At 37.1% G+C, this 26420-nt stretch overlaps 1 protein-coding gene across 1 annotated transcript in view; it reads left to right on the forward strand.

Annotated features, from left to right (window-relative positions):
• Positions 1–26420, forward strand: part of LOC120633751 (hemicentin-2-like) — a 128929-nt gene that overhangs the window by 70095 nt on the left and 32414 nt on the right. Inside the window, exons 4-10 of the mRNA XM_039904085.1 lie at positions 12424–12630; positions 14098–14243; positions 15164–15311; positions 16874–17004; positions 18066–18225; positions 19854–20015; positions 21647–21781. Coding sequence (XP_039760019.1) covers positions 12424–12630; positions 14098–14243; positions 15164–15311; positions 16874–17004; positions 18066–18225; positions 19854–20015; positions 21647–21781 — 1089 coding nt within the window. The remainder of the gene's footprint in view (positions 1–12423; positions 12631–14097; positions 14244–15163; positions 15312–16873; positions 17005–18065; positions 18226–19853; positions 20016–21646; positions 21782–26420) is intronic.

The following is a 26420-nucleotide window of genomic DNA, read 5'->3' on the forward strand; positions in this document are numbered from 1 at the left end:
TGGACGTATAATCAACAGCCAGTCACGCGTATTGGTTGTGAAGTTAAAGGTATACTTTGAACTAATGAACACTTTATAATACATAATAATATCAATCAAGTACTGATACAAACTTGGATTGATTTATCGTGAGTATCGAGTACAGAGTCTTATGGTTCCATAACTAGTTACGTCGCGATGTCATATTATGTCAAAACGGGCCTATTACATTTTTACGACTATAATTATTTATTATTATCACTAGACCGACAGGCAGTTAAGTAATTTCAACAAATTCCCGAAAAGTAATGGCTGCCTGATGAACTCTATAGCATGAAATTGAAACACGTCCCTTTATTTTAATTTTCATCCCCTTTGACCGTCAGTTTATTTAGAATATCTCCACGAATAATTAATCATTGCGGTTAATGGCTTAGGGACTCAAATGTTATCGACCTTTGAGACTGGAATAATAGCTTTCAACTGACAATTACGTTATTTTTTTCAACATTATTTTTGTAATGAGAAATATAAGTAGTTTATATTATTTTTGTCCAATAATCCGCACTGAAGCGGTTTACGATGCTGCTTGCGTACCCGTTGCGCGATGACCATAAGTAATTTTCGTCATCATCGTGATTATATCATCATATCAACCCGATTACTACAGGACAAGGGTTGCCTTTCAAAATGAGTAAGTTTGAGGCCGAAGTGCACCACGCTGGGGAAGGTCGGCTTGGTGGACTTTGACAACCTTACGAAGAACTCTCAGGCATGCAGGTTTGCTCACGATTTCCATCACCGTTAAATCAAGTTATATTTAATTTGTTAAAACGCACATTACATGAGTTAGAGGTGCGTACCCGGGTTTGAACCCGGCCTCTAGAAAGTGAAGCCGAAGTTCTAACCACAAAGCTAAATAATCAAAATTTTAAAAGCTATAGCTTAACATAATATCGCCGGGCAGGCGCAGTTGGCAGTGACTGCTTTTAGGGTACGGGACTCCTCCCTTAATGAGAAGGGGTTTAAGGCCGTAGTCCACCACGCTGGCCCAGTGCGGATTGGCGGACTTCACACACTTTTGAAAACATTATGGAGAACTCTCAGCTATGCAGGTTTCCTCACGATGTATTCCTGTGTAGTTTCCACCGTTGAAACAAGTGATATTTTAATTACTTAAAACGCACATTACTCAGAAAAGCTAGAGGTGCGTGCTGGGATTCGAACTCGTCCTCCCGAATGTGAACCATGGCAATGCAATGTACACTAGAACATAAATATAAAGGGATATATGTTAAAAACCGGGGAATGTGAAATTTCGCTTCAATACCATCCATTTTCATTTCCAATTTGTACCGGATGAGCATAAATTTTTAACAGTAGCTATCCATATCCGGTCAGTAGCCAATATCGGAGTCGATTAATACGCGATCGGTTCCGGTTATTTTGAACATCATATATAAAACGGTAAGAATTTATTCACATAGGTGCACTTACTTGATTTCTGATAATTACCAATCAGGATTGATATGACGGTTAAATAGCTATCTTTATTTATGACAGCGTTAAAAGAACAATTAAAACAGCACGTAAAAAAAAAGCACGATAATGCCAGTGACATAAAAGAGCAACTACTGAGTTTCTTGCCGGCTCTCGGTAGAATCTGCTTTCCGAAGCGGTGGTAGAATCACTACAAACATACGAACTTGATGTTTCAAAAGTGCTTATAAAGTAAACCTACTTGAATTTTAAATTTGAATTTGATTTTATATCGTCGAAAACTAAATCCCGACCGCTCCGTGGCAGATCAGTGTACTTTTCCATTTCCAAGTATTTTTTAAAAATTTTAAAAGCTATATTTTTTGCAGTTTTTTCAACATTTCTCATCCAATCATAGTAGCCATTGGTCGTAGCGTGATGTTATATAGCCATAATTGTTACTATCAATCCAAAAGAAGAAGTGAAAAATTATATCCTTTATCTCCGACAATATTCATCAGATCTTCATAAAAAAAAATACAATACATGCTTTGTAGTACACACTTCCAAATAAAAAAAGAATAATTAAAATCGGTGCAAATTTAAAGGATATATGAAGTAAAATTGATAAAAAATTTCATCCCATTTCTCGGAGGCAACTTATTGTTTATCGGGATAAAAAGTATCCTATATTTTGACCCGGGATATCAGCTACCACTATACCAAATTTTATTTAAATCCGTTCAGTAGTTTTCACGTGATGCCCGGACAGACAGACAGACAGATAGACAGACAGACAAAAATTAAATAAAAATCGGTTTTGGACTCAGTATCGATTATAAAGCATCCACCGGTCAAAATTTTCTAAATATATTTAATGTACAGAAATCGTTATAAGTAGGTATAGATAGATATTATAGTAGGGTTCTCAGGCATTTAGGTTTTCTCACGATGTTTTTCTTCAACGTTAAAGGAAGTGATATTTTAACTGGTCAAATTTAGAACGCGCGTTACTAAGAAAAGTTAGAGGTTTGCTCGAGCTAGGTTTTCGAAGGAAAGCCGAAGCCTTAACCACTAGATATTTTTTATATGATGTTATGGACATAACCCCCTTTAGAGGGGGGAGTCCCACTTAACCTCAATCCTGCCAAGGATCGAAGGTAGCAATAAAGCTTTTGCATCAAGCCAAAAAAAAAGTCTACCGCCGCTAAAACTACTACCTCAAAAACGTCAAATGGATTACTCCTAGCTCCTAATGAGTCGGATCAAAGTGTAACTAGACCCTTAGGCACTTACTATTTTAATCAGTTTTAGTGAACTGCAAATGCAGCATTCGGAAAATGGCCGCCCCGAGAAGTTTAAATTCCAATTTCATTCCTTTCCCCTCTTTATTTATTCACGATGTCACTCCGGTTTTTGAGTTCCGGAGACAGTTTAACGGTTTTTTGTCGGCAGTTTTAATTCCGGTTTGCATTCTCTAAATTATTCATTTGGGATGTACTTGTTTAATGATAGTTATTTTAACTAGCTATAACCTGTGTTTATTACTGTTATTATATAACTAGCTTTTGTATAACTCTATTGCTGGTACAGTGTTTGGAAGTATTAGATAATGTTGAAATACAAGTTTGAGACCATAGCCTCTTAGTCTGGGGTTACTTAAAATATTGCCTAAAAATTTGGAATGTTGTAAAACAATATTTTATAAGTATCAATAAGATTGCCTCTTCCTCGCCTACTTTTGAGAGTTTTCGCAACCCAATTTAGAAACCTTTCATATTAGTTTAGGTTTCTAAATTCTCATGGCAGTTTAGTGGCTCGTCTCTGAACCTTTTTCAGCATTCCTATATCCTTAACAAAATATATACATGTTTTAATTTTTTTTTACGTCGTGTGGTGACGGCAGATCAATACAGTTGTCACCATCCTTCCCCTTCCCGTGGGTGTCGTACGCAGTGGCGGTACTACCTACCATACAAGCCGAAAAGCCCGGCTTGCGTTACAGTAAATCTTCTAAAATATTTCATAATTTATAGCAATGAGGAAATAAAAACGATGTATTAACTTTGACTCAATAGTGTATGCACATACTACGGCTACACAGTATACAAATACGGCTGGAGGTGTCGATTTTGTAATTAATTTGACATCATTTGTTTCGGTAATTATCGATGAAACTCCCGATGTTAGCAACAGAGAACTCTCTTAATGTTTTTATAATTTTTATTAGTGTTTTTACCTACACTTGCAGGAATTATCAATTTTTATAAATTTAAAATGCATATAAAAATTTTCGGAACCGACAGGATTTGAACCTGCGACTCTCGGGCAATCGCGGCCGGGCGGTATTTTTATAATTTTAATTAGTGTTTTTACCTACACTTGGAGGAATTATCAATTTTTATAAACCTAACTAACCTAAACCTACTAATAGTATAAATGTCAATATAAGTTTGTTTGTTCCGCTTTCAAGCAAAATCTACTTAACCGATCCTCATGAAACTTTGTACACATATTCTTTTTTTTTTTTTTTTTTTATTTATTTATCAAATAAAGCAATTACAATAAAATGGTTAGTATAAAAACACCGAAAAAACCGCAGAGGTTTGTCCTCGGTTCCTATCTGCAACGATTACCTAAGGTGTTAATTAAAAGAATAAAACCAGCTGTGGGAAAAACATACTGCTACATTGTAGAACGATAGGAACCAAGTAAGACTGTCAATTTTAATTTTTAATAGTAGTAAGTACCAAAATAATATAAACTATACGAGATACAAAAGAGTCAGCAAACTAACTTCGCTAAAAAGTATTCTTTGAGTTTACGCTTAATGTTTTTAATATTTACATTTTGGATCAACGTTGAAGGTAGTTCGTTCATGAATCGCGGAACCAAAAAGGCGGTCGTACGCTCACCGTATGTATTGTTAGCGCGCGTAATGAGCATGCGGTTGGCAGTCATCTTGGAAGTGTTAGAAGTAACATAGGATACTTTTTATACTGACATTAAGCTCGGTTCCTTTGGGAGAGGGGATGAGTGTTTTACGATTTTAAACCATAACTCCGACAAATTTTAACCGATTTTAATAATTATTGTGGTACTATAGAGGTTATAATATGTGTTTAATTTTGCCTAAACTGTGATTGGAGATAGAGGACAAAACTCCACAGCGGACAGCAGCAAACCCCTTAGTAGTATGTAGTATCGCTAAGCCTTAAGCTTAGCGATACTACATACTTTTAATTTTCTTCGATCTACAACTAACTTATTAAATAAATATACTACGACAATACACACATCGCCATCTAAACCCAAAGTAAGCGTAGCTTGTGTTATGGGTACTAAGATGACTGATGAATATATTTATGAATAGGTAATATACATAAAATACTTATAATGTACATATAAACATCCAGACACTGAAAAACATTCATGTTCATCACACAAACATTTTCCAGCTGTGGGAATCGAAACCACGGCCTTGAGCTCAGAAAGCAGGGTCGCTGCCCACTGCGCCAATCGGCTGTATGGACAAACCTTTAGTTAAGCGGTGGACTCTAGTAGGGTATTCATGATTTATGACTGTTCAATGCATGATTGCGTTCGTGAGAGGAGACGGCGGGGCAGCCGTATCTTCAAGGAATCCTTGTAGTTAAGAAATTGTGTAGGAACCACGATTTAGAAGATAAGTTTTTAATAACCTTTGTGTGCACCATCCCAGTACCTCTCTGCGCTGGAATGGTGCAAACAGGTGCTATAGGAGGGCCACATCAAGGGCCTGGTTTGTTTGGCCGGTGTAGTTTAGGGTCTGATTAGTCTGGCAAACATAGGACAGTGGTTTTTGTTACTAAACATTATTTTTATATTTATTTTAATACTTATTTCCTGTTTATTTTATTATTTTTTATGATTGTGTTTAATTTAATTTGTGATTATTTTTATGTTAATTTTTTAAATGTTAATTGTACTGTATATGGGCTACGACTGAAATCAAATTTATTATTATTATTATTATTATTTATTATTAAAAATTCTTAACTAATCACAGGCCCTACGAAGCGTTCATATATATATGTTTACATAATTGTCAGGTCATAACTGCGTTCGCTAATTAAAACCTAAAGCTAAGAGGGTTAAAACGCGCCTAGGTCTAGAAGAGCCCACTACAAACTTAGCCGGGTATTATTTTGGTACCATCTCTCAGTTAATTATTATTTAGCTACAAAGTTAGAGCAATTCATACCCAAGTTTTTTCTAATCCTTAATATAAGCGGTGATAGCGCAGTGGGAAGGAACTCTACTTCGATTCGGGGGGGCCGAGTTCGAATCCCAGCCCGCACCTCTAGTTTTTCTAAGTTATGTGCGTTTTACGTAATTAAAATATCACTTGCTTAAACGGTGAGGGAAAACATCGTGAGGAAACCATCATGTAAGTTATAATAGCCAAATGTCAACTGCTCACAACCTTCAATAAAATATTGGTTTTCCCGAAAGTTGAGAAGTTCTCCCGGCACTTCACCATCAGCTCCTTTATTGTGACGTGCATAAATTACTTAGTTGCTATATACCATAATCGAAGCGCAACCAGTGTTATACTTATTATTGTGTAGTTTCGGTGGCCATCCTTGGTTACATTAAAAATACTCAATCGCTATAGGTGTGGCCATATTTAAAGAGTTCCCTCGATTTTTTCAGGATATCTCCTATAGATCTCTACCAAATTAATATAGGATCACCTCTGAGATATGACTTAAGAAACAAAAAAAGAATCATCAAAATCGGTGTTTATTAAGTATTACATATATGATAAAAAAGCTTAGGTATGAATTGCGCTAACTTCATAGCTCAACAGTAACTCGACTGTGAGATGCTGATAATGAAAAAAAAAACCTGGCTAAGTTTGTTGTGGGCTCTTTTAGACCAGGGCGCGTTTGGAACCCTCCTAGCTTTAGTTTTAAGTAAACGAATGCAGTTATCACCATCACTAACATTAGTGTTACATGTTAAATGTATGAACGCTTCATTAGTGCCTGTGATAAGGTCTACATGAATAATACATTTTTGAATTTTAATTTGGAGTAATTGCGTAACAAATATACAAAAAAACAAACAGACTAATTGACAACCTGCTGTTTTCGTTGAAGTCGGTTAAAAATAGAAACAAAGAAGAATGCAGCACCTATCCCATTATTACAAAAAAGTATAGCGATGTGGATATCAAAAGCCAAGTGATAGGGAAATGAATGATCCATACACCGTTCATTTTCATATCCACCATCAGCGGGTGTGCATACATTTTTAATACTAGATATCCGCCCAGCAGGCAATATCGACGCAGATTAATATTCGGTTCGTTTCGGTGTTACGGAGTTTTAATATTTCAGCGCTCTATTCATTTTTATTGGTATATATCTGACCACAAAATGCATAAGTTTTAAACGATATGTTATTTTTTTTTTAAGTAAAACTTCTTTAGGCGCGACTAGATAGTAACTCAGACTTTTTGAGAGACGTCTAACGGAAGTAACGCTTACGTCAGACGTCTGTGTAGTTTCCGCCATTTAAATATAATAATTTGGATTGGTCGTAAGTATATGTCACATACTCCACGCTTCTTGACGGCCGATTGGCGCAGTTTGCAGCGACCCTGCTTTCTGAGCCCACGACCGTGGGTTCGATTCCCACAACTGGAGAATGTTTGTGTGATGAGCATGAATGTTTTCCAATGTCTTGGCGCATCCACTATCTACGGAGGCCAGAAAACTTTATGACATATATAAAGTGTCCATTAAGCGTAGGCAGTAATGAATATGCTTTAAGTCGATCCGATTAGGGTGGCATGTTCAGAATTGACCAAACCCTCCATAAAAAAATTAAGAAAAAAAAAAAAAATTTGAAACGGATCAATTGTGAATAGCAAAGTGAATAAAAATTCAACAGTATAATATATATTTTATTGAAAATCTCTAAATATCTCTCTCTCTCTCTCTCTCTCTCATTTATTACTTTTGTAATAAATAAATTAATAATAGATGTTCTGACGATTACGACATTATTTAATATTCAATGACAAGGTTATATTGACATGTACTTATCTCACCTTAAATTTTCTACTCTTAATAATTATTCTATTTAACAGATGAAAATATTTGTAAAATGTGAAAGTGATATTAATGAATTTTAAATAGAATATAAAATGAAATAGTGTATATTAAATGAAATGGTGGAGTCCCAGGAACATTTTACTATTTCATTAATAAATAATAATAATAAAAGTTTACTTCAATCGCACGTAAAGGTTCCACCCACGCACTTTTTATTTTTATATAAATTTGATATTTCCTTCAGGTGTACGTAAAATACCATGATAAAATATAAAATAATTTGCCCTGATTTGTCTATTTCACGCTTTTTTCGTCCTCGGTTTTTTACAAATCCCGTGGGAAGCATTTCTTTTCCTGGGATAAAAAGTATTTAGTATGTTACTCTCCATTCTTACAACTAACTCTACAAAAATAAATCAAAAATAAAGTTGATTGGTAGCTTGGTTAGGGCGTAAAAGAGTGACAAACAAACACACGTTCACATTTATAATATTAGTAAGGATATAGAAGCAAGGTGCCATCTGTTTCAGTAAGTCTCTCATTGTAAAAGGACCTTTGAAAATTTTATCGAAACATGCAATGTTTCCTACTAGATGGCGCTACAGTCGTTATTAGACTGATAAAGAGGGTATATATTAATTATTCCAGCGGATCCCAGAGACTTGTTTGATGTCGTCTGATCGTGTCGTTCGGGGCCGACCAAATTTGCGATCAGACTTCAGCTTCGCCAGTCGTTAAGCTACGGTAGCTCTTGTTCTCATTAAGTTCTCCTCATTCCTGATCACTTAGAGATACTCCTATCATGGATCTTTCCATCGCCCGCTGAGTCACTCTGAGCCTTATTATGTGACCACGTAATAGGTAATAGACCACGCCTGAGATCCCTAAGTCATCAGTGGCAACGCTTATGCCTGTTTTCACTAACGACCAAAAAGGCAATGCCTAAATAAGTAATACCTAATCTAAGGATATTCCTATGCATACCAATATAATATTGGTCAAAATACCATCTTTTGACCAATAGTTATCACCTAAGAGTTGATGAACCGCTTTTTTTCTATCATCATCACCTCAACCAATTGACGTCCACTGCTGGACATAGGTCTTTTGTAGGGAGTTCCTGTAATACACGGTCCTGGGCCGCTTGCCTCCAGCAGCTCCCAACTACTCGCCTGATGTCATCTGTCCACCTCGTTTTTTCTATAGACGTCGCATAAATCATTAGGCATTCGATTTAGGCGATTTTTTGGTTTGGTGAAAACGGAGGAATCTATGACTTAGGTCACTACTGGTAAAACATTCAGAAGCTTGTCACCCCATTGGGTTACGCTGGTCAACTCATCGTCCACTTCTGTCCACCGAAACCGGTCATACAAACATATGTGGCGTGGACCCACATTCACGCATCGGCGGTATACCACATTAATTGTAAAAAAATAATAAATATTCTTAATAACCAGCAACCAATTTAATTTTAACATCAACTTAAAAATATACCACTAATATTTTGTCTATATTAGTATAATAATATTATTATACGACAGTCGTATATTTTCTGTATATAACACAAAATATACGATGGTCGCTTTATAATTCAAGGGCTTTTATAATGTACAACTTGATGCTTACGAAATTGACCTACAGAATTGTTAACATAGTTCCAAAAGGTTCCATAAACTTCCAACAACTTTGATTTGAATTCCTAACTCATTGTCTTCCCCTTGATTTATTCATATTCTTTTTACCGTCCCCGAGAGGCTATGACGCAGTTTAACATTCAAGTCAGAAATAGGAATTTGCAAAAATGTTTGTTGAGGTATCTCCTCAGTCCTTAGCTGTGTACAGGCAGTGGCGTGCACTCCATACATGCACAAAAGCACTGCCTACCCCAAAAATTTTCAATTTTATGGCTGAAGAAGAGTTTGACCTACCAATTTTCTCTTTCCCACAATTTCGTCCGCGTTTATTTTGGATTTTGAAAACCCCGCAGGGTTCTTTATTTTCCAGGGATAAAATATATCCTATAGTCCACATTGTGAAAACTGTTTCACTTTCCAACAAAAACGTGCCGCTAAGCGATTTAGTGTTCCGGTGCGATGACTACCATACTCCCTAACAGGTTAGCCCACTACCGTCTTAGAATGCATCATCACTGACCACCTGGTGAGATTGCAGTCAAGGGCTAACTTGTAGTGGAGGAAAAAAACTATTTGTATCTCCCAACCAATTAATGTTTAACTGCTGGGCCTTATCTCTGATATAAGAATAAGTTTTATTCGCTATACTTACCACGCTACTCAAAAACTGAGACTCATTGACAGATAAGTGTAAAGATGTTAAGATAATGAATTTAGCCAATATATATTTGAAAATTGTATTTATGTTCACAAAAATATATCTAAATGTAAGAGAAAATGTGACTGCAATTATTTGAACATTAGAAGCAAAAATGAACTTGCAGTGCAATATGTTAGACTACATAAAATAAGTAATTCATTTGAAGGAAATTGTAACAATTTTACAATAAACTACCAGTTGATATCTTGTAGATGTCTCTGAAAAAGTTCAAAGTTTGTGTTAAACGTAAGCTTATAGAAAAGTCCTATTATAGTATTAAGGACTACGTCAACGATAGAAATGCTTGGGTGTAAATTATTGCTCCAACTAGGTTGCTTCTTTAATAGTTTTAAGTGACAATGTGAGATGGTGATAACAAAAAAAAAATAAGCAACCGGCTAAGTTTGTTGTGGGCTTCTTCTTAGACCAGGGCGCGTTTGGAACCCTCGTAGCTGTAGTTTTAAGTTGGCGAATTTAGTTATCGCCATCGACTCACTTCTATGTTATATTTTACATGTAATGTACGCATCAAAAGTGCAAATTGAATAAAGAAACATTTGACTATGACTTTGACTTTAAACTATTACCATAAATAACAAGTGGTTAAAATAAAAAAAAAAACATAACTGAATCACTAAAAGTGTTCATTCTACGAAGTAACGCCTGCTTCTATCCACCATTGAAGTATCTGTAGAAATAAAAATAAAATACAATAAATTGACAAAGCACTCGGGAACGTCAAGAAAATACAAAAAGGGGATGGTAAAGTCTGAAATCGTTTCTGAACGGTTCCGTTGTATCCAATATGGCGGATGGTAAGACGTAAAACGCTTGAGATATTATTTAGTTAGAAAAAGTGGAGAAAAGTTTCCGAGAGAATCGCTGTACTCACGGAAATCCGGTATGACATGATTTACAAAGTGAGATGCTGTTAACGGAATTCTCATCTTCGTTATTGTGAAATTGTAATAAATTCAAATTAATTTGCCTTAAACATGAAACAGCTTTAGATGTTTATTCGTAGGTCTACGTCACGCAATCCACTAAAGGGCACGGGTCTCCTCCCACAATGAGGAGGGGTTAAGGCCGTAAACCACCACGTTGTCCCGATGCAGATTGGTGGACTCAAAACACCTTTGAGAACATTATCGAGAACGCTAAAGCATCGGGTTTCCTCACGATGTTTTCCCAATTTATACATGTTTATTCTTAGGCCTACGACACGCAACGACGGGCACGGGTCCCATGAGAAGGGGTTAAGGCCACCACACTGGCCCGATGCGGATTGGTGGTCAAAACACCTTTGAGAACATTATCGAGAACTCTAAAGTATCGGGTTTCCTCACTTCACCGTTTAAGCAATTGATATTTTTATTACTTAAAACGCAGACAAAATTTAGTGCTGGAATTCGAACTCGGTCCCCCGAAAGTGAAGTCGAGCTCCTACCCACTGGGTTATCACCGCTTGGCTTAAGCTTAGAACACTTTAAGAAAAATAACTAGAAATTACTACGCATTGTCATGTACAAAAATAACTATTGTACATGACAATGCGTTCTCCATAATTGTACAGGGACAACCACAAAATTAAAACTGTTTTCATTAAAGACCAAATTAGAACAACAGGCAAGAATAGGCTACAGATATAGTGTCGGGCTGATAGGGTATAGTGTCTGGGTATTTATATTTATATTCTAAGTATTTATGTATACTCATAAAAATATTCATCAGTCATCTTAGTTACCATAACAAAAGCTACGCTTACTTTATGGCTAAATGGTGATGTGTGTAGTGTCGTAGTAAATTTATTTATTATTTATTATTTATGTATATTTATACACTTTAAACACACTCACACACGCAGATGACAATGTGACGTCAACTCACAATTCATGAGAGTTTTCCATTATTTTATGTTTTCTAGTTATATAATATACGTTATTTGAAATCATTTCGCTAAATCAAGAATTAGTGACACTAATTTGTGAACCTCTTGAAACTCTATCTAAATGAATTTGTATCAGCATCATCAACTTCAGAAGTCCTTGAGAACGAGAATTTTCTCCTTATGTTTACCACCCTTGTCAAATTCAAGGTCAAATATTTCTTTATTTAAATAGGCAGATAGATAGCACTTTGATGCGTACATTATATGTAAAATATGACATAGAAGTGAGTTGATGGCGATAACTAAATTCGTCAACATAAAACTAAAGCCACGAGGGTTCCAAACGCGCCCTGGTCTAAGAAGAAGCCCACGACAAACGGCCGGTTGTTTTTTTTTCTTATCACCATCTCCCATTGTCATTTTAAACTATTTAAAGCTTACCCTTGAACTTGAAAAGTTAACCTTTATAATGTTATCTTGAAATGTTTAACCCTTAAAGCAAGTGATCTTTTATTGCTTAAAACGCACATATGTTTCTCTGAAAAGTGCGTTTGCGAAAAGTCAGACGCAATTGCTGAGCCACAAGGCTACCACCGCTTTGTATAAGTTTACCACTAACCATACAATCTTCCGCAGGTCGACCGCAGCCGACTCTATCCTGGCTGATAAACAACAAGCCCTTAGATGAGCACACGGTCCTCAAGAACGATGGGAAAGTCATCATCAGTAGGATCAACGTCAACGGAGCGGAGCGGAGCTGGCTGAACACTACCGTCAAATGTCAGGCGACCAACACTCCTCTACTGAGTCCACATGAGAGAACAGCTAGAGTGGAAATGAATTGTAAGTACCTATTTCACTAAAGTCATGTCCACGTTCTCATTTTTCCTATACTTACGTATGCGGCTGAGACCTGGACCATTGAAGCAGCTGATCGACTTCGCATAGACGCTTTTGAGATGTGGTGTTGCTGAATGCTTCGTCTCCCGTAGACAGTACACATGACCAACGCATTGAGACAGCTTAAAGTTAATAAAAGGTTAGAAACCATCTGTTTTCGGAGGATTCTTGAGTACTTCGGTCACATTGCCAGAAGATATGGAGACAATCTTGAAACGATAGTAACTGGCAAAGTGGAAGGAAACAGGCCTCGAACACGTAGCCCGAAGCGCTGGGCAGATCAAGTGCACACTGCTCTCGATACCAAAGTGTATATAGTTTTACCTGTTGCTAGAAGCCGAGTAAAGTGGCGCGTCATCGTCCGAAAGGTTATGAGTGGAAGTGATCTCGACCTTCGGCAATGACGATAAAGAGAGATTTATTTATAACACTTTGTTGTACAACAAAACATAAAAGTTTAAAAATGATAAAATTACAAATATTAGGCAGGTACAATAGAGAGATTTCACCAACTTATCAATTCATTCAAAGAACTTTTTGCTAGTGATTTAGAGATCATAATCGCTTGTCAGGTAGGTCACTAGGTAATCTAGGTATCACATCACTTATTCAACTTAGAAGTTGCTTCGCTTCACTCTCAGAGCAGAATGACTTAGTGACTATTATTTTTCAAAAGGACGGTAGCTAATAATCCTAAAGGATTGTTATAGCTTCACCGGGGAGTTGGGGCGAGCGCGAAATCTCATAGTGGGAAGATTTCCTGGGCTCGACCACATTGGGGGCAGGTAGGATGTTATCTCGAGGGTGCCTCCTGCAAGGACCTTCGTTGGACTTCGTTAACCCAAGTCCGACGAAGGTCTTAAAGCCCACGTGACCATGGTAAAGACCCACTTCCAGATGACGTTAGAAATCTTGGCCACTCGTCTTCGCCGGCGAAGACACTGTGCAGGTGTTGTGTGCCTGTTACCTAAATGGGGCACTGTTGACTGACTAAGTCATGATGTATTTTTACACTTCTTTAAGCGCTTTATCTTGGGATATTTGGGATAAAAAGTAGCCTACATTACTGCCCGTCCTGTTGACTAATTCTATGACTAAACATGACGAAACTCTATGCCTTAAAAATCAAGTTTAATGGTTGTTAAGCAAGGCGTTAACGAAGATCAAGCAAACATAAAAACAAACATGCAAACACACTTTCCACAGTAATTATATATAAGGATTTATCTGAGACCTAGACATAGAGAGCAATTCGGGAGAACGAATCACTTTGTTGTTTCGTAAGTATCAGTATGTAGGTATTTACTAAGACGTAACGTTGTCGCACGATTTTGAACTTTCAGTCTCTAGTAATAAGTTTCTTTTCTTTCGTTAAAACATCGATGGCTAATGGGGTTTTTCTTGTTTAAGTGCGTCCGACTTCGGTGTCAATAGTGGACAAACCTGGACAACTGTCAGCAGACTCCGAGGTTATTTTGGTCTGCGTTACGCATGGAAGCCGTCCCGCTGCGCTGGTCACTTGGTACAGAGAGAATAGGAAATACACTAGGGGGAAGGTAAGATTACCTAGTATCAATTCTTTAGATTTTTTATATTATTTATGAGGGTCCCCAAGCAATGGCCTACATCATGGTATAAGCAGAAAACTATATTTAAACAGAGTGACACTATTAGCAAGCGGAAGCGGTGACAGCGCATTGGGCAGGAGCTCGACTTCCCTTTCGGGGGGCCGGGTTCGAATCCCAACTACGCACCTCAAACTTTTCTAAGTTTCGTGCGTTTTAAGCAATTAAAATATCACTTGCTTCAACGTTGAGGGAAAACATCCAAAGAAAACCTTCATGCCTAAGTTTCTACATAATGTTTTTAAAGTTGTGTGAAGTCCACCAATACGTACTAAGCCAGCGTGGTGAACTACGGCCTTAACCCCTTTTTACTGTGGTAGGAGACCCCTGCTCTGTAATCGGTTGATGTGATGATGATGATGATGACACTTTTCAGGGCATGCAAGGAACACGTCCCACATATTGCCAACCTGTGTCCAACATTTAAAGGAATCATAAATCACACCCCACAGATTCTCCTGCTGTTCGCGGAGTATCGCGAATAAAGCTTAGTTTTCGTAATAGAAAAATTGTAAATAAAAAGTTTACACAATGTATACAATTTGGCGTACTTATATATACATAGCGGTCAGACAACAAATTGCGTGAAACATACATATGAATATATATCAATAATTATTATTGGTTGCGCCAAGTTATATAAAGTCTTAAATATTAATTTAAAAATTTCATTGGTGTTCCTAATATGGTCAAGTCAGTGCTGTCTTCCTTTGCATATTTCTTTTGTACACCACCATACCGCAAAAATTACAGTCCACTCATTCGGAATAAAATCTTAAAATAACTTAATATAACTTGGCGCATACAATTATTAAAAAAAAAAACAAAATCTAAGTCTATACTTCCTACAGCACAGTGAGTTTATCAACGAGACATCTACCGTCAGTCGCCTGACGATGTTGCCCCAACCTGAGGATGATGGCTCCATGATCAGATGCCGAGCTGATAACCCTATCCTCAGAGTAGCCTTGGAGGACTCCTTCAAGATGAGCGTTGTTTGTAAGTTGAACAAATAATATCTGGTGAATTGTATACCGGCACGCGCTTCTTTATTTTCAGAGCTATGTGCGATCATCCATTCACAACCTGCGACTCTCTGGCAATTGCGGCCTGGGCGCTTTTTCCAATTAAGCTACGGCTCTCATACCATCGATGCCGTAAATTAATATATACCTTTTACACCTGAAAACGTTGCAGTTTCGATCTACTTTTTCAAAGGTCCATACTAGATGACTACAGTCGCTATAAGACTGATGTTAAAGGCATATACTAATTTTCAGCATCGATGGTAGGAGAGCCGTAGCTTCATTGGAAAAAGCGCTCAGGACGCGATTGCCAGAGAGTCGCAGATTCAAATCCTGTCGGTTACGAAAAATTTTAATATGCATATTAAATTTATAAAATATACTCCACAATATTATCCTGGTATGTACCCGTTGAACTATATTTATGAAATGTTGATTAACTAATCTAAGTTTAAAATCGTTAACAACATTTAATTATTGCTTTTACTTTTTATTTACGAAAACCATGGGAGTAACCTATTAAAAAGATTACAGCAAAAAATAAAGCATTTTTTGAAAAACATTAAATTACCTTACCCTTGATTTTTATCAAGTCTTTAAGCTATAAATATGAACAGTGTGACCAAGTTAAAGGACCGCTTCTCTTAGTCTAATCTTAATTCAGACCTACTATTACGGTCTTAGATTTCCAACCCTATTAAAGATCTGAAAAGGGTAAATGGTTGGGGTTGCTATCAGAAGTAGTCACAATTTGCTACAAACTACTGCAAGTACGTGAGATCGACTCGATAGGGCCGAAGGCTATCGCACTCAATAATCTTTGCCAATATTCAAACCCTTGTAACAAAAATACGTAAAGTTATAAATTTCAGCCATATACTTTTGTTAGTATTATTTAAGTAAGACACGTTTTCTGACCTAAAACGAGTAGAAGCTAAACTTAAAAAAGGTGGATAGTTTTCATAAAGAAAATAAATAAATAAATATACTGCGACACTACACACATTGCCATCTAGTCCCAAAGTAAGCGTAGCTTGTGTTATGAGTACTAAGATGACTGTTGAATATTTTTTATGTATAATATACATAAATACGTATTATGTATAGATAAACGCCCAGACACTGAAAAACATCCATGTGCATACACAAACATTTTCAATTATCTAAGCCTATTTTACGCATATTACAAAACAATTATTCAAAAGTATACCATCTCTAAGAATCAATGTTCCTTTTATAGGCCTATTTTATTTTCTTGTTTTTATTCAGAAGGTGACCTTTGACTGCAATCTCACCTGATGATATGGATGATGAAGTCTATTTTGCTAGCAGGCTTACCTGTTAGATACATGGCAGTTATAGAGCAGATCAGAGATCATTCAGATTTTAGAATTTCCACATTTTTTTTTGATAACTCTCGCAAAGAAACTCTTTCTTTCTTTCTTTATATATAATAAAATTTAAGATAAGGGTAAGAAGAAGAGTATCAGTAGGATTCAAGATGGAGAGTCAGTACTAACAGGGTGTTTTCTGCAGACAGACCCGTGTTGACGATGTCGCTAGGCAGCACGTTAAACCCCAATGACATCAAGGAGGGAGACGACGTGTACTTCGAGTGTAACATCCGCGCCAATCCCCGGGAGCACCGCATCTCATGGTACCATAACGTGAGTGAGTTCATTTTATTTTATGACTACCCTACATTTCTTCTTTGAGATAAGATTTGGTCATCTTCCATTTACCATCATCATCATCCAAACCAATACCCGTCTGCCGGACATCTGCCTTTTGTAAAAACTTAAACACACAGGTACAAACAGATTGTAAAGTAATTTAATTAAGTTACTTTAACAAAGTACAAGGTATTGTTTATCTGCAGTCTCAGTGAAAGCTGCCGCGTGATGTGATCAGACGTGAAGCAGACCGACCATTTTTTTTCTTTCCGTTACCCGACACAGATGACCACAGCTGAAGTTGCCAAAATGCGTTGCTAACATTTGTAGGGAGTTTCAAATTCCTCGGTTTTGTGCCACTTGCCTTCATCCACGTGCTTGGCATCGACTGTCCGCTGGGCTGGGGACTTCAATTCAAGCAATTTGTAATCACACATACACACATACTTATGCTATGAATGCGAAAGTGTATCCATCTTTTTTCATGCAGCAACGTAGCAACGTTTCCAGTCCATTAAGGACTCACTACTGGGCACAGATTTCCAGGGAGCTTAGACCAACTATGCTACTCCAATAAGGTCTCGGTTATTTTCTCAGCATATTATCTAAGGCACAGTGTTTGACAGCAGCAATTTCCTTACAAGGGGCTACTATTGAAATTGTTTTTACAAAAAACTTAATTCCATTGAATACAGGAGTGCAGAAACTCGTAATCCTTCCTCAAATATTCTTACATACCAAATTTGTTTAAATTTTGATCCTGTAAAGGAAAACATTCGAGGTCTTCTGGAAGATATCTATCTAATGATAAACTATTCTTGTGTACGTCCTAACCTTTTCCTGTTTTTTCACTTCCTATCATCAATAGCCTATAACAGTCTACTGCTCGACTTAAGACTTCTCCCGATGGGAGGGTTTGCCCATAATCATCACACTGGACAGCCAGGTTGGTGATCAAAGAAATACAACTACGGATAGCAGCCTCCGTTATATTCCCTTAATCACCTCGTAATCTAAATATAGTTCTAAGTAAAGCACAAATATCATTGCTACAGGACCATCTGGTGACACAGAACATGTCGTCGGGGGTCTTCATCAGCACCAAGTCACTGGTTCTTCAGAAAGTGACGAAGCGAGACGGTGGTCTGTATGCTTGTAGGGCTGCTAACCAAATTGGAGAATCGAGTAGCCAAGCAGTTTATTTACGAGTGCAGTGTAAGTTGTACCTACTTGTTTTATGACGCATCCCTGATCTTTCTTAGTATCTGCAAGACATTCACTATTAACCTCCCAATGTTGGGCACACAGAATTAAGAACATGCAGAAAGTGTACACGACTAATATTGAAGCATCAAAAATCACTCCACTTTAGTAGCGTTTCTCGAACAGGTTAGGTTAGTCACTTAATGCCGTTTGAATTCTTAAACAGTTGACAGTAATTATTTTACCTCTAATGTTTTAAACGTTTACCATAAAATGGGGAAAATGAGATATAGTTTGTGAGCTAGCAACATTCCTCGGGTGTGGAAAACACGTGCGCGTGGAGTTTTCACTGTTCAATGTCTGAGTGAGGGTTCTGTGTGTTATTAATTCTGCGGCTGGACAGCTTTAGAGTAAAGGCCACGCACGCTGCTTCAATGCGCGTTGGCGGGTTTTAAGGATTATTATCACATGTTAGTGGTTACAACCGGTACCGACGGCTTAACGGGCTCTTCGAGGTGCGAGGACTCCGCTTTTCTAGAACTACTATTTCACTATTTGTAGTTTGAAAATTTCTTTATTTTGTCAATAAAATGTAACAAATGTTAAGCAATACATATTATAAGTTCTTATTGCTAACGTAAAACTAATAATTTTTTTTGTTCAGGCTAACACACTTTTGTAAACATATACAATAAGTAAATAAAGATACAATAACTAAAAATTAACCTTATCACCTACGCAAAAAAAACGTAACATATTTTTTACCTTATATAAACTGTGCTGGTTCCGAACGCAAGCACATTATTCACACTTATTCAAATAAATTATACTATACTTATAACTTGTACTAATGACGATCTCACATAATACTTATGCGTAGCTATATAGTTTATTAGAAAAAAACAAATTTTGATTTTACGCTATGTGGGTGGACATAAAAAAATTGAGCAACGTAAACTGTAGAGTATCGGTAAACTGCAACGGTATCGGTAAACTGCAGCGTAAACCGGTCGCTTGTTCGAACTCACTGTTATGAGTCACCAAGTTTTCTAAGTGACTCATAACAGTGAGTTCGAAGTGAAGTAGTGATGTGGTAAATATCTTCGTTAAATATATTTCACTATTATATATTTAACAAATATATATACCAGAACACTGGACCACCAAAAGACCAGCCCTTTCAGAATATTAAGATATGTGTCTTAACGGTAACTTTTATGTATGTAAATTATTGAATTTATGACCACAATGGTACAGTGTTAGTAATTCACAATGAACTTAATATATATGTTAGTTTATATAATTAATGTCGCTACATGTAGTATTTTAAATGCACTATCATGTCTGTGTCAGCTAAAACCTTGGGAACGATTTGAGAACTGACCTCGATCCAAAGTTTACGAGAGGCGATTTTTTATGGAAGTATATTTAACATACTCAGTTGTACTCTAAGACTAAGAAAACTTAACTTGGTATTGTGTCATCTCACAGTGTCACCTAGATGGAAGATTCTTGCTCTTACAGCGGCTCGTTAACGAGAATTTAACTTTTTTTTTTTTGGAAAAACTATAGTTTCTAGTGAAAAATGAAATTCCACAAAATAACGTAAAATTTATAATTACTGTTAATTGGCTTAACAGTCGCTCCACTGTGTGCTCAACTCACCCCACTGGTCATCGGCGCTCGATTGGACGAGCCATTGCGCGTGCGCTGCACGGTCAGCGCTGACCCCGCCGACGTCGCCTTCTACTGGCAGTTCAACAACAGCGGCGAGAGCTTTCAAGTATCCCCGGCGAGATATGGTTAGTATAAAGGTACCCATTTACAATTGATGGTCAAACAACTAGCCCCTCCAGTGTAAGATAGCAGATCTGGCACCTTAAAACCTAGGGGCTCGTTTAGAAGAACGTGTAGGACAATATATGGTGGACAATATATGGTATGACTAATCATAGGCATGCGTGTGTTAGGAAATAGGGAATTACAGCACTTTATATATGATGAACCCGATGATTATATTAATTGATTATATTAGATGGTGATAACAAAAAAAAACCTCGTGGGCTCTTCTTAGACCAGGGCGCGTTTGGAACCCTCCTAGTTTTAGTTATAAGTTAACGAATGCAGTTTTCACCATCAGTAACATTAGTGTAACGTGTTTAATGTATGAACGCTTCATAAGTGTCTGTAATAAGGTCTACATGAATAAAAAATATTTTGAATTTGAATAATATCTGATAGTGTACTGAAAGTAGAATAACGGCCTTCAGTACACTATCAATGAGTATACAAAGTATGGTTTGTTTATATACTTAATAGAATCATCGGGTTTATCATAGATAAAGTGCTGTAATTCTTTACAAACCTATTTCCTTACTAGTGCGATGTGTGTATAACGCTGACTCCGCAGTTTTTGCTTTCCCCTGGCAGCTTAACAACATTAGCGATAGGTTTTAAGTGTCTCCTACGAGATATGATTAGTACGAGTATATACTTAACAAATGGTGTTCAATAAATCGCCCTCCAATGTCATCAAATGACGTCATTTGGTGACATTGGAGGGCGTTGTTACTCGACTAAATCCGCCTCCTTACGGGCGATGTACAGACCAACTGACGTCGCCTTCAACTGGCCGTTCAAAAACAGCAGAGAGAGTTTTAAAGTGTCAGTGAGATACGGTTAGTACGTACTCAAAGATAGACTGATAAGTACCCTCCTATTTGAGATAGTGACGTTACTATATCGTTGCTCGATCAAATAAGATTTAGTGCGTCAACTTTATAGCAAGGGTTGACCCCGTCAACGTCTACTGGCAGTTTAACAAGATATATAGATAGAGTTTTGAAGTGTCATCGCTGAGGTTCATTCTGTGCGCGATAAAGTCAAAGTTAAAGTCAAAAATATCTTTATTCAAGTAGGCCCATAGATGGCATTTTGATGCGTACATTACATGAGAAGTACACGGTAGTGATATGACGGTGACAACCATATTCGTCAACTTAAAACTAAAGCAACGAGGGTACCAAACGAGTCCCGGTCTAAGTAGAAGCCCACAAAAACTTAGCTGGGTGTTTTTTTTTGTTGTCACCATTTCAAATTATCATTTAAAACTATTAGAAGAGCAAATTGGTTAGAGCAATAATTCACACCCAAGCTTTTTTATCGATTACGTAGCCTTTTATACTAAAATAGGACTTTTCTATAAGCTTACGTGTAATACAAACTTTTTAACTTTTTAAATAACTGTTGATAGTCCAATACTCGCTCTCCTTTGTGACTTAAGAACGTTACTACCTATCGTTTCTTGACTAAACCTCTGTGCGTAAGTTGTTTAGTCAGTGCTGACCCCGCCGACGTCTACTGGCAGTTCAACAAAAGCAAGGTTGTCAAGAGTATTTTTCGTATTGGGACTAACTGAATGTAACTTTAGCAGTGTCAACGGGCGGGACGTCCAGCGAGCTACGGTACCGGGCAGCCAGTGAGCGAGACTACGGTGCGCTCCTCTGCCGAGCTACCAACGCCGTTGGTCGCCAGAAGAAGCCCTGCGTGTTCCAGATAGTCCCTGCTGGTATGTTTTTAAATTTAAAATTATTAATCTACTAGGGTACCCAGCCCGCTTCGCCGGGCTAGATTTTGCTTTATTTTATTTAAACAATATACTTACATCATTCAATTTTTAATTTAAGTCTCATAATATACGAAATCATGTATTTCTCTCCGTATTCATTCTCTTCTATTCTCTTCTCGGGCGGGTGAAGATCATTATCTACACCCATGTACACCCAGCAATAGAATATCATCATAGTAAATAAAAGCTGTATTTGACAGTTTGACAGTCCAAAAATAGGAGTGCTCCGATCGTCACCAAACTTTACAGAATTACTCTCCAGGTCAACCCGGAGATTCCCTGAAAGTTTCATTGAAATCGGTTCAGCCGTTTCGAAGCCTATACGGAACATACCCACACACTTTCTCTTTCATATATATAGATACTCGTCTATACTAGTCCTCCAATCCGCACTGGACCAGTGTTGTGGACGATCAGGAGGAGAGATCCATGCTCTATAGTGGGCTGGTAATGGGTTGATATGATGACGATGATGATGATGAGATAAAAAATATTAAGATGACGGCCCATTGGCGCAGTTTGCACCGACCCTGCTTTCTGAGCCCAAGGCCGTGGGTTTGATTCCCACTACTGGCATTTTTTTGGGTGATGAGCATTAATGTTTTTCAGTGTCTGGGTGTTTATACGTATTTCTAAGTATTTATGTATATAATTCATAAAAATATTCATCAGGCATCTTAGTACCCATAACACAAGCTACGCTTACTTACTTTGGGTCTAGATGCGATGTGTGTATTGTCGTAGTATTGTAGTATATTTATAAAGCTAACACCGATAAACACTCCACAGGGCATGCAAAGATCACGTATTACAAACACCGTCCTATGCCCATAAATCTGAGGCGTAGGTTTTAAGCCACGTGACAACCACACACCCTTCAGACCGGAATTCATGTCATGGCATGGCGTTAATGGTTTTAATTAAAAACGCACGAAACATGCCAAGGATGGAACTCAGTTCTCTCTCATAAAGAAGCCAAACGTGCTGGCCAGGGGACCAATCGCGTCGCCCAATTAATCGTGCGTTGTGAGTAAATGTATTGGCAACGCACACCCTGTGGCATGCTTTTTTTTATTCAACTAAAGGTTAGCTCTTGACTGCAATATAACCTGGTGGTAAGTGATGATGCAGTCTAAGATGTTCGCGGGCTAACCTGTTAGGGAGTATGGTAATCATACCCCTAATCGGTTTCTACGCGACATAACACCAAATCGCTTAGCGGCTCTTCTTTGTCGGTAGGGTGGTAAGTAGCCACGGCCAAAGCCTCCCACCAGACCAGACCGGAGGAAATTCAGAAATTATAAATTCCCTAATTGGCCCTGACGGGAATCGAACCGGAACCTCCTACTTAAATTCACAGCGCTCACCGTTGCGCTAGGGAGGGCGTCAAATCCAATGCATTCCATATATTTCTTCCAGCCGGTCGCGCTCCCCATGGCCAGCATTTATTTTGCTATAACCGCATTGTCTCTACAAAAGGGTGGTATTTAGCGTGTATGTATAAACTATCTATGTGAGTTAAACAAAAATCATTAAATAAATCGCAGTCCAAACTTGACAAATTCGGCGCCGAAATTAAATAAAAACGATTTTTACGAGTGATGCTTTTCAAACTGGGACGTAAACAGGACGGGTTGATTTGCGAACTTTTCGTGATTTAAACGGACCTGAAAACTTTTAATAAACTCGCTGAGCATTGCTTTAATTTTTTTTTTAAATAAGCTTTTAATAGATCCTTTGATAAACAATATCGATTATTGTACAATTATTGTAACAATAAAAGACAACAAATAATCCTCCCATACTCAAAATTAGCACTTCATAAATCAAGTCCATACGCTATACCGAATGACACAGTGGGCACCGACCCTGCTTTCTGATTCCAAGGCCGTGGGTTGGATATCCACGACTGGAAAATGTTTGTGTGATGAACATGAATGTTTTCAGTGTCAGGGTGTTTTTCTATATATTATAAAAAATTATGTTTATTATATTTATAAAATATCCATCAGCCAGCTTAGTAGCCATATCATAGAAAATAAACTTTAGTGATTTTCTAAAGGTTGGGTATAAGATAACCCATAAACTATGACGAATTATGTAATTATTATGACGGACGTGAGTTTGCAATATTTTTATATTGCAATACTGTTACTTATTTTTATTATTTTGTTATTTATCTTTGTATATTTTAATAACTGGGTGTATACCTTTCAATAAAGATTATTATTATATCACAAGCTAAGCTTACTTTGGGGCTAATTTGCGATGTTTGTATTGTCGTAATCTATATATATATATAAATGTTATGTTGGTTTGTGTACGCTTCAAAAACTCAAAAAGTTCTGCACCGATCGAACTGAAATTTTAGCATGATATATAATACGCATTAAGGATTGTTTTTATCTATTTTTCTCAACCATTCAATCACAATGTGCCACAGCGAAGCGTGGCAGGGTACAACTAGTATATAATAATATTATTCGTTTAATATAAAAAACTACTTTTTGTTACTTAAATATAATAGCTATGCATATGCTGTTGCGGACTTTTTTGTAGGCATTGTTAAGCTCTAAAACTTTTCTATAGAACTCAATCATATATCTCTCATAGTTAAGGCAGCGTTCGTAAGAAACGATAACGATCGATCGTTTTTTACGACTTACTTTGTAAATCCGACTCTTACGAATAGTTCTTTTCAGTTTTAAGGTTAATATATAGCCAATAACGCTCAACAATAAAGTAGCGTTCTATCGGTGAAATAATTTTGAAAATCGATTCCGTAGATCCAGAGATTACCCCATACAACGTCACAAAGTCACAAACGTTCCCTCTTTATAATATCAGTATGGATTATAATATGTCAATAAAAACCTTTACCCATAAAAATAAAAGATTACCTTTAAGGAAATCCTTACTAATATTGTAAATGTTTGTTTGTTTGTCCTTCTTTTACGCCCCAAGTAACAGTCAACTTTATTCTAAGCATAGAGTCAGTAGAATCAACACACACATACTACTGTTAAGTCACACATAATTTATGCAGTCATTTGTTACAAAGTATTTTAAATAAGGCAAAACAGGAGCCGGACTTTTGCGATTGGTAATGTTTACGTGATTTAAGGTTCCAAATAGTGGATGATTCAAGCTCAAAGAGCGGAACAGATATTCCGCAAGCAAGCGTGACTAAGTTTAATTTTGCGATATGGAGAACTTCTTTTCCGAAGTCGGTTAGGACAAGCAATAAACAAAGTCGTAAAAGAGTTTTCTCACGGAATTTTTACGCGTTTTCCGATTAGAGAGATTTTTGTTCAACTTTAATGGCCGGAGGCTATAACAATCGATTTTCTAACTTTTAGGGGCTTTAGAGGAATTTCTTAGATTTTTTTAACCGAGTGAATCGATCGTTTAGAGTTTCTATGCGTCTTTCTGTCCGGCCGCCCGCCTATACCCGTACCTTAATCTATTTAAAAAAACATCAATTCGTTTTAATTCTCAAAATTGTAAAAATGAGGCATTTAAGAGTTGAAAAAGGCACTTGAGAAGCTCTTCCATATTGGAGGTCTCGATTACATTTTTGATTGTCAAGAACCGTCTTAAAGCCCAAAATTTGGTAAAGCTTCTTACGTTTGCGACGACGACGCAACGTTGCGAGGCGACGATTGACGTTCAACCAAGTATCTTCTCAGAATGAGAAGGGTTTAAGCCCTAGTCTACCACGCTGACCACCGGTTCACCGTTGAAACAAGTGATATTTTAATTACTTAAAACGCACATAACTTAGAAAAGGTATAGTGTGTGCTGAGATTTGAACTCCCGAAAGTGAAGTCGAGCTCGTTCCAAATCACTTCAACGCGAAGTAGATATCGAACAGTCTACTCATTTTTGTGCTCTGTTAAAAAGTAGCAACATAAAAAGTAACAGACGCGAATTGCCAAAACTTAAAAAAAAAAATGTAAAACTTTATTCAATTTTTCGCAAAAAAATGTTGTACCCATGATTTAATTTAGCCCAATCCGGTCAAACGATTGAAAATTTTATTTGAAATTCGAATCCGGAACCGGTTTAAAATATTGGCCGGAGTCCGGACGCGGCCGTTAAAAAATAAAACTAATAAAATGGCGGGTAACGCGCGCGGGAATTTTTAAAATGGCGGCTTAAAAGCACGTTTTACATTTTTATATACCTTTGTGCGTACTTTTAATAGCTTTTGTAGCTTGGCCCAAAGGCTCCTAATGGAAAAAAATCTAATTTTTACATGCTCTGTATATTACGCTAGGAAATATCCATTCACCTAAATATTTTTATTTAGCCTTTCGGTACGCCGAAAAGAGACATGTTAGAATAAAATGAAATAGTTTAAAGCAGGAAAAATATTATTACGAGCTAAGGTTCGTTGATTTGATAAGAACACTGTATTAAGACTTAAATCTTCTCTTCAATACAAAGTTCCAGAAATCGCTTCCAATCGCAGGTCAATCGTAGTCACTGCTATGTTACCACACTTTGCTCTCTGAGCAGACTAACTCAGTCGGGACGGGTACTTGGCTTTTATACCGCTTTGGAGGCCAAGAACATT

The sequence above is a fragment of the Pararge aegeria genome, chromosome 22 (genome assembly GCF_905163445.1).
Source record: "Pararge aegeria chromosome 22, ilParAegt1.1, whole genome shotgun sequence".
NCBI lineage: Eukaryota > Metazoa > Arthropoda > Insecta > Lepidoptera > Nymphalidae > Pararge > Pararge aegeria.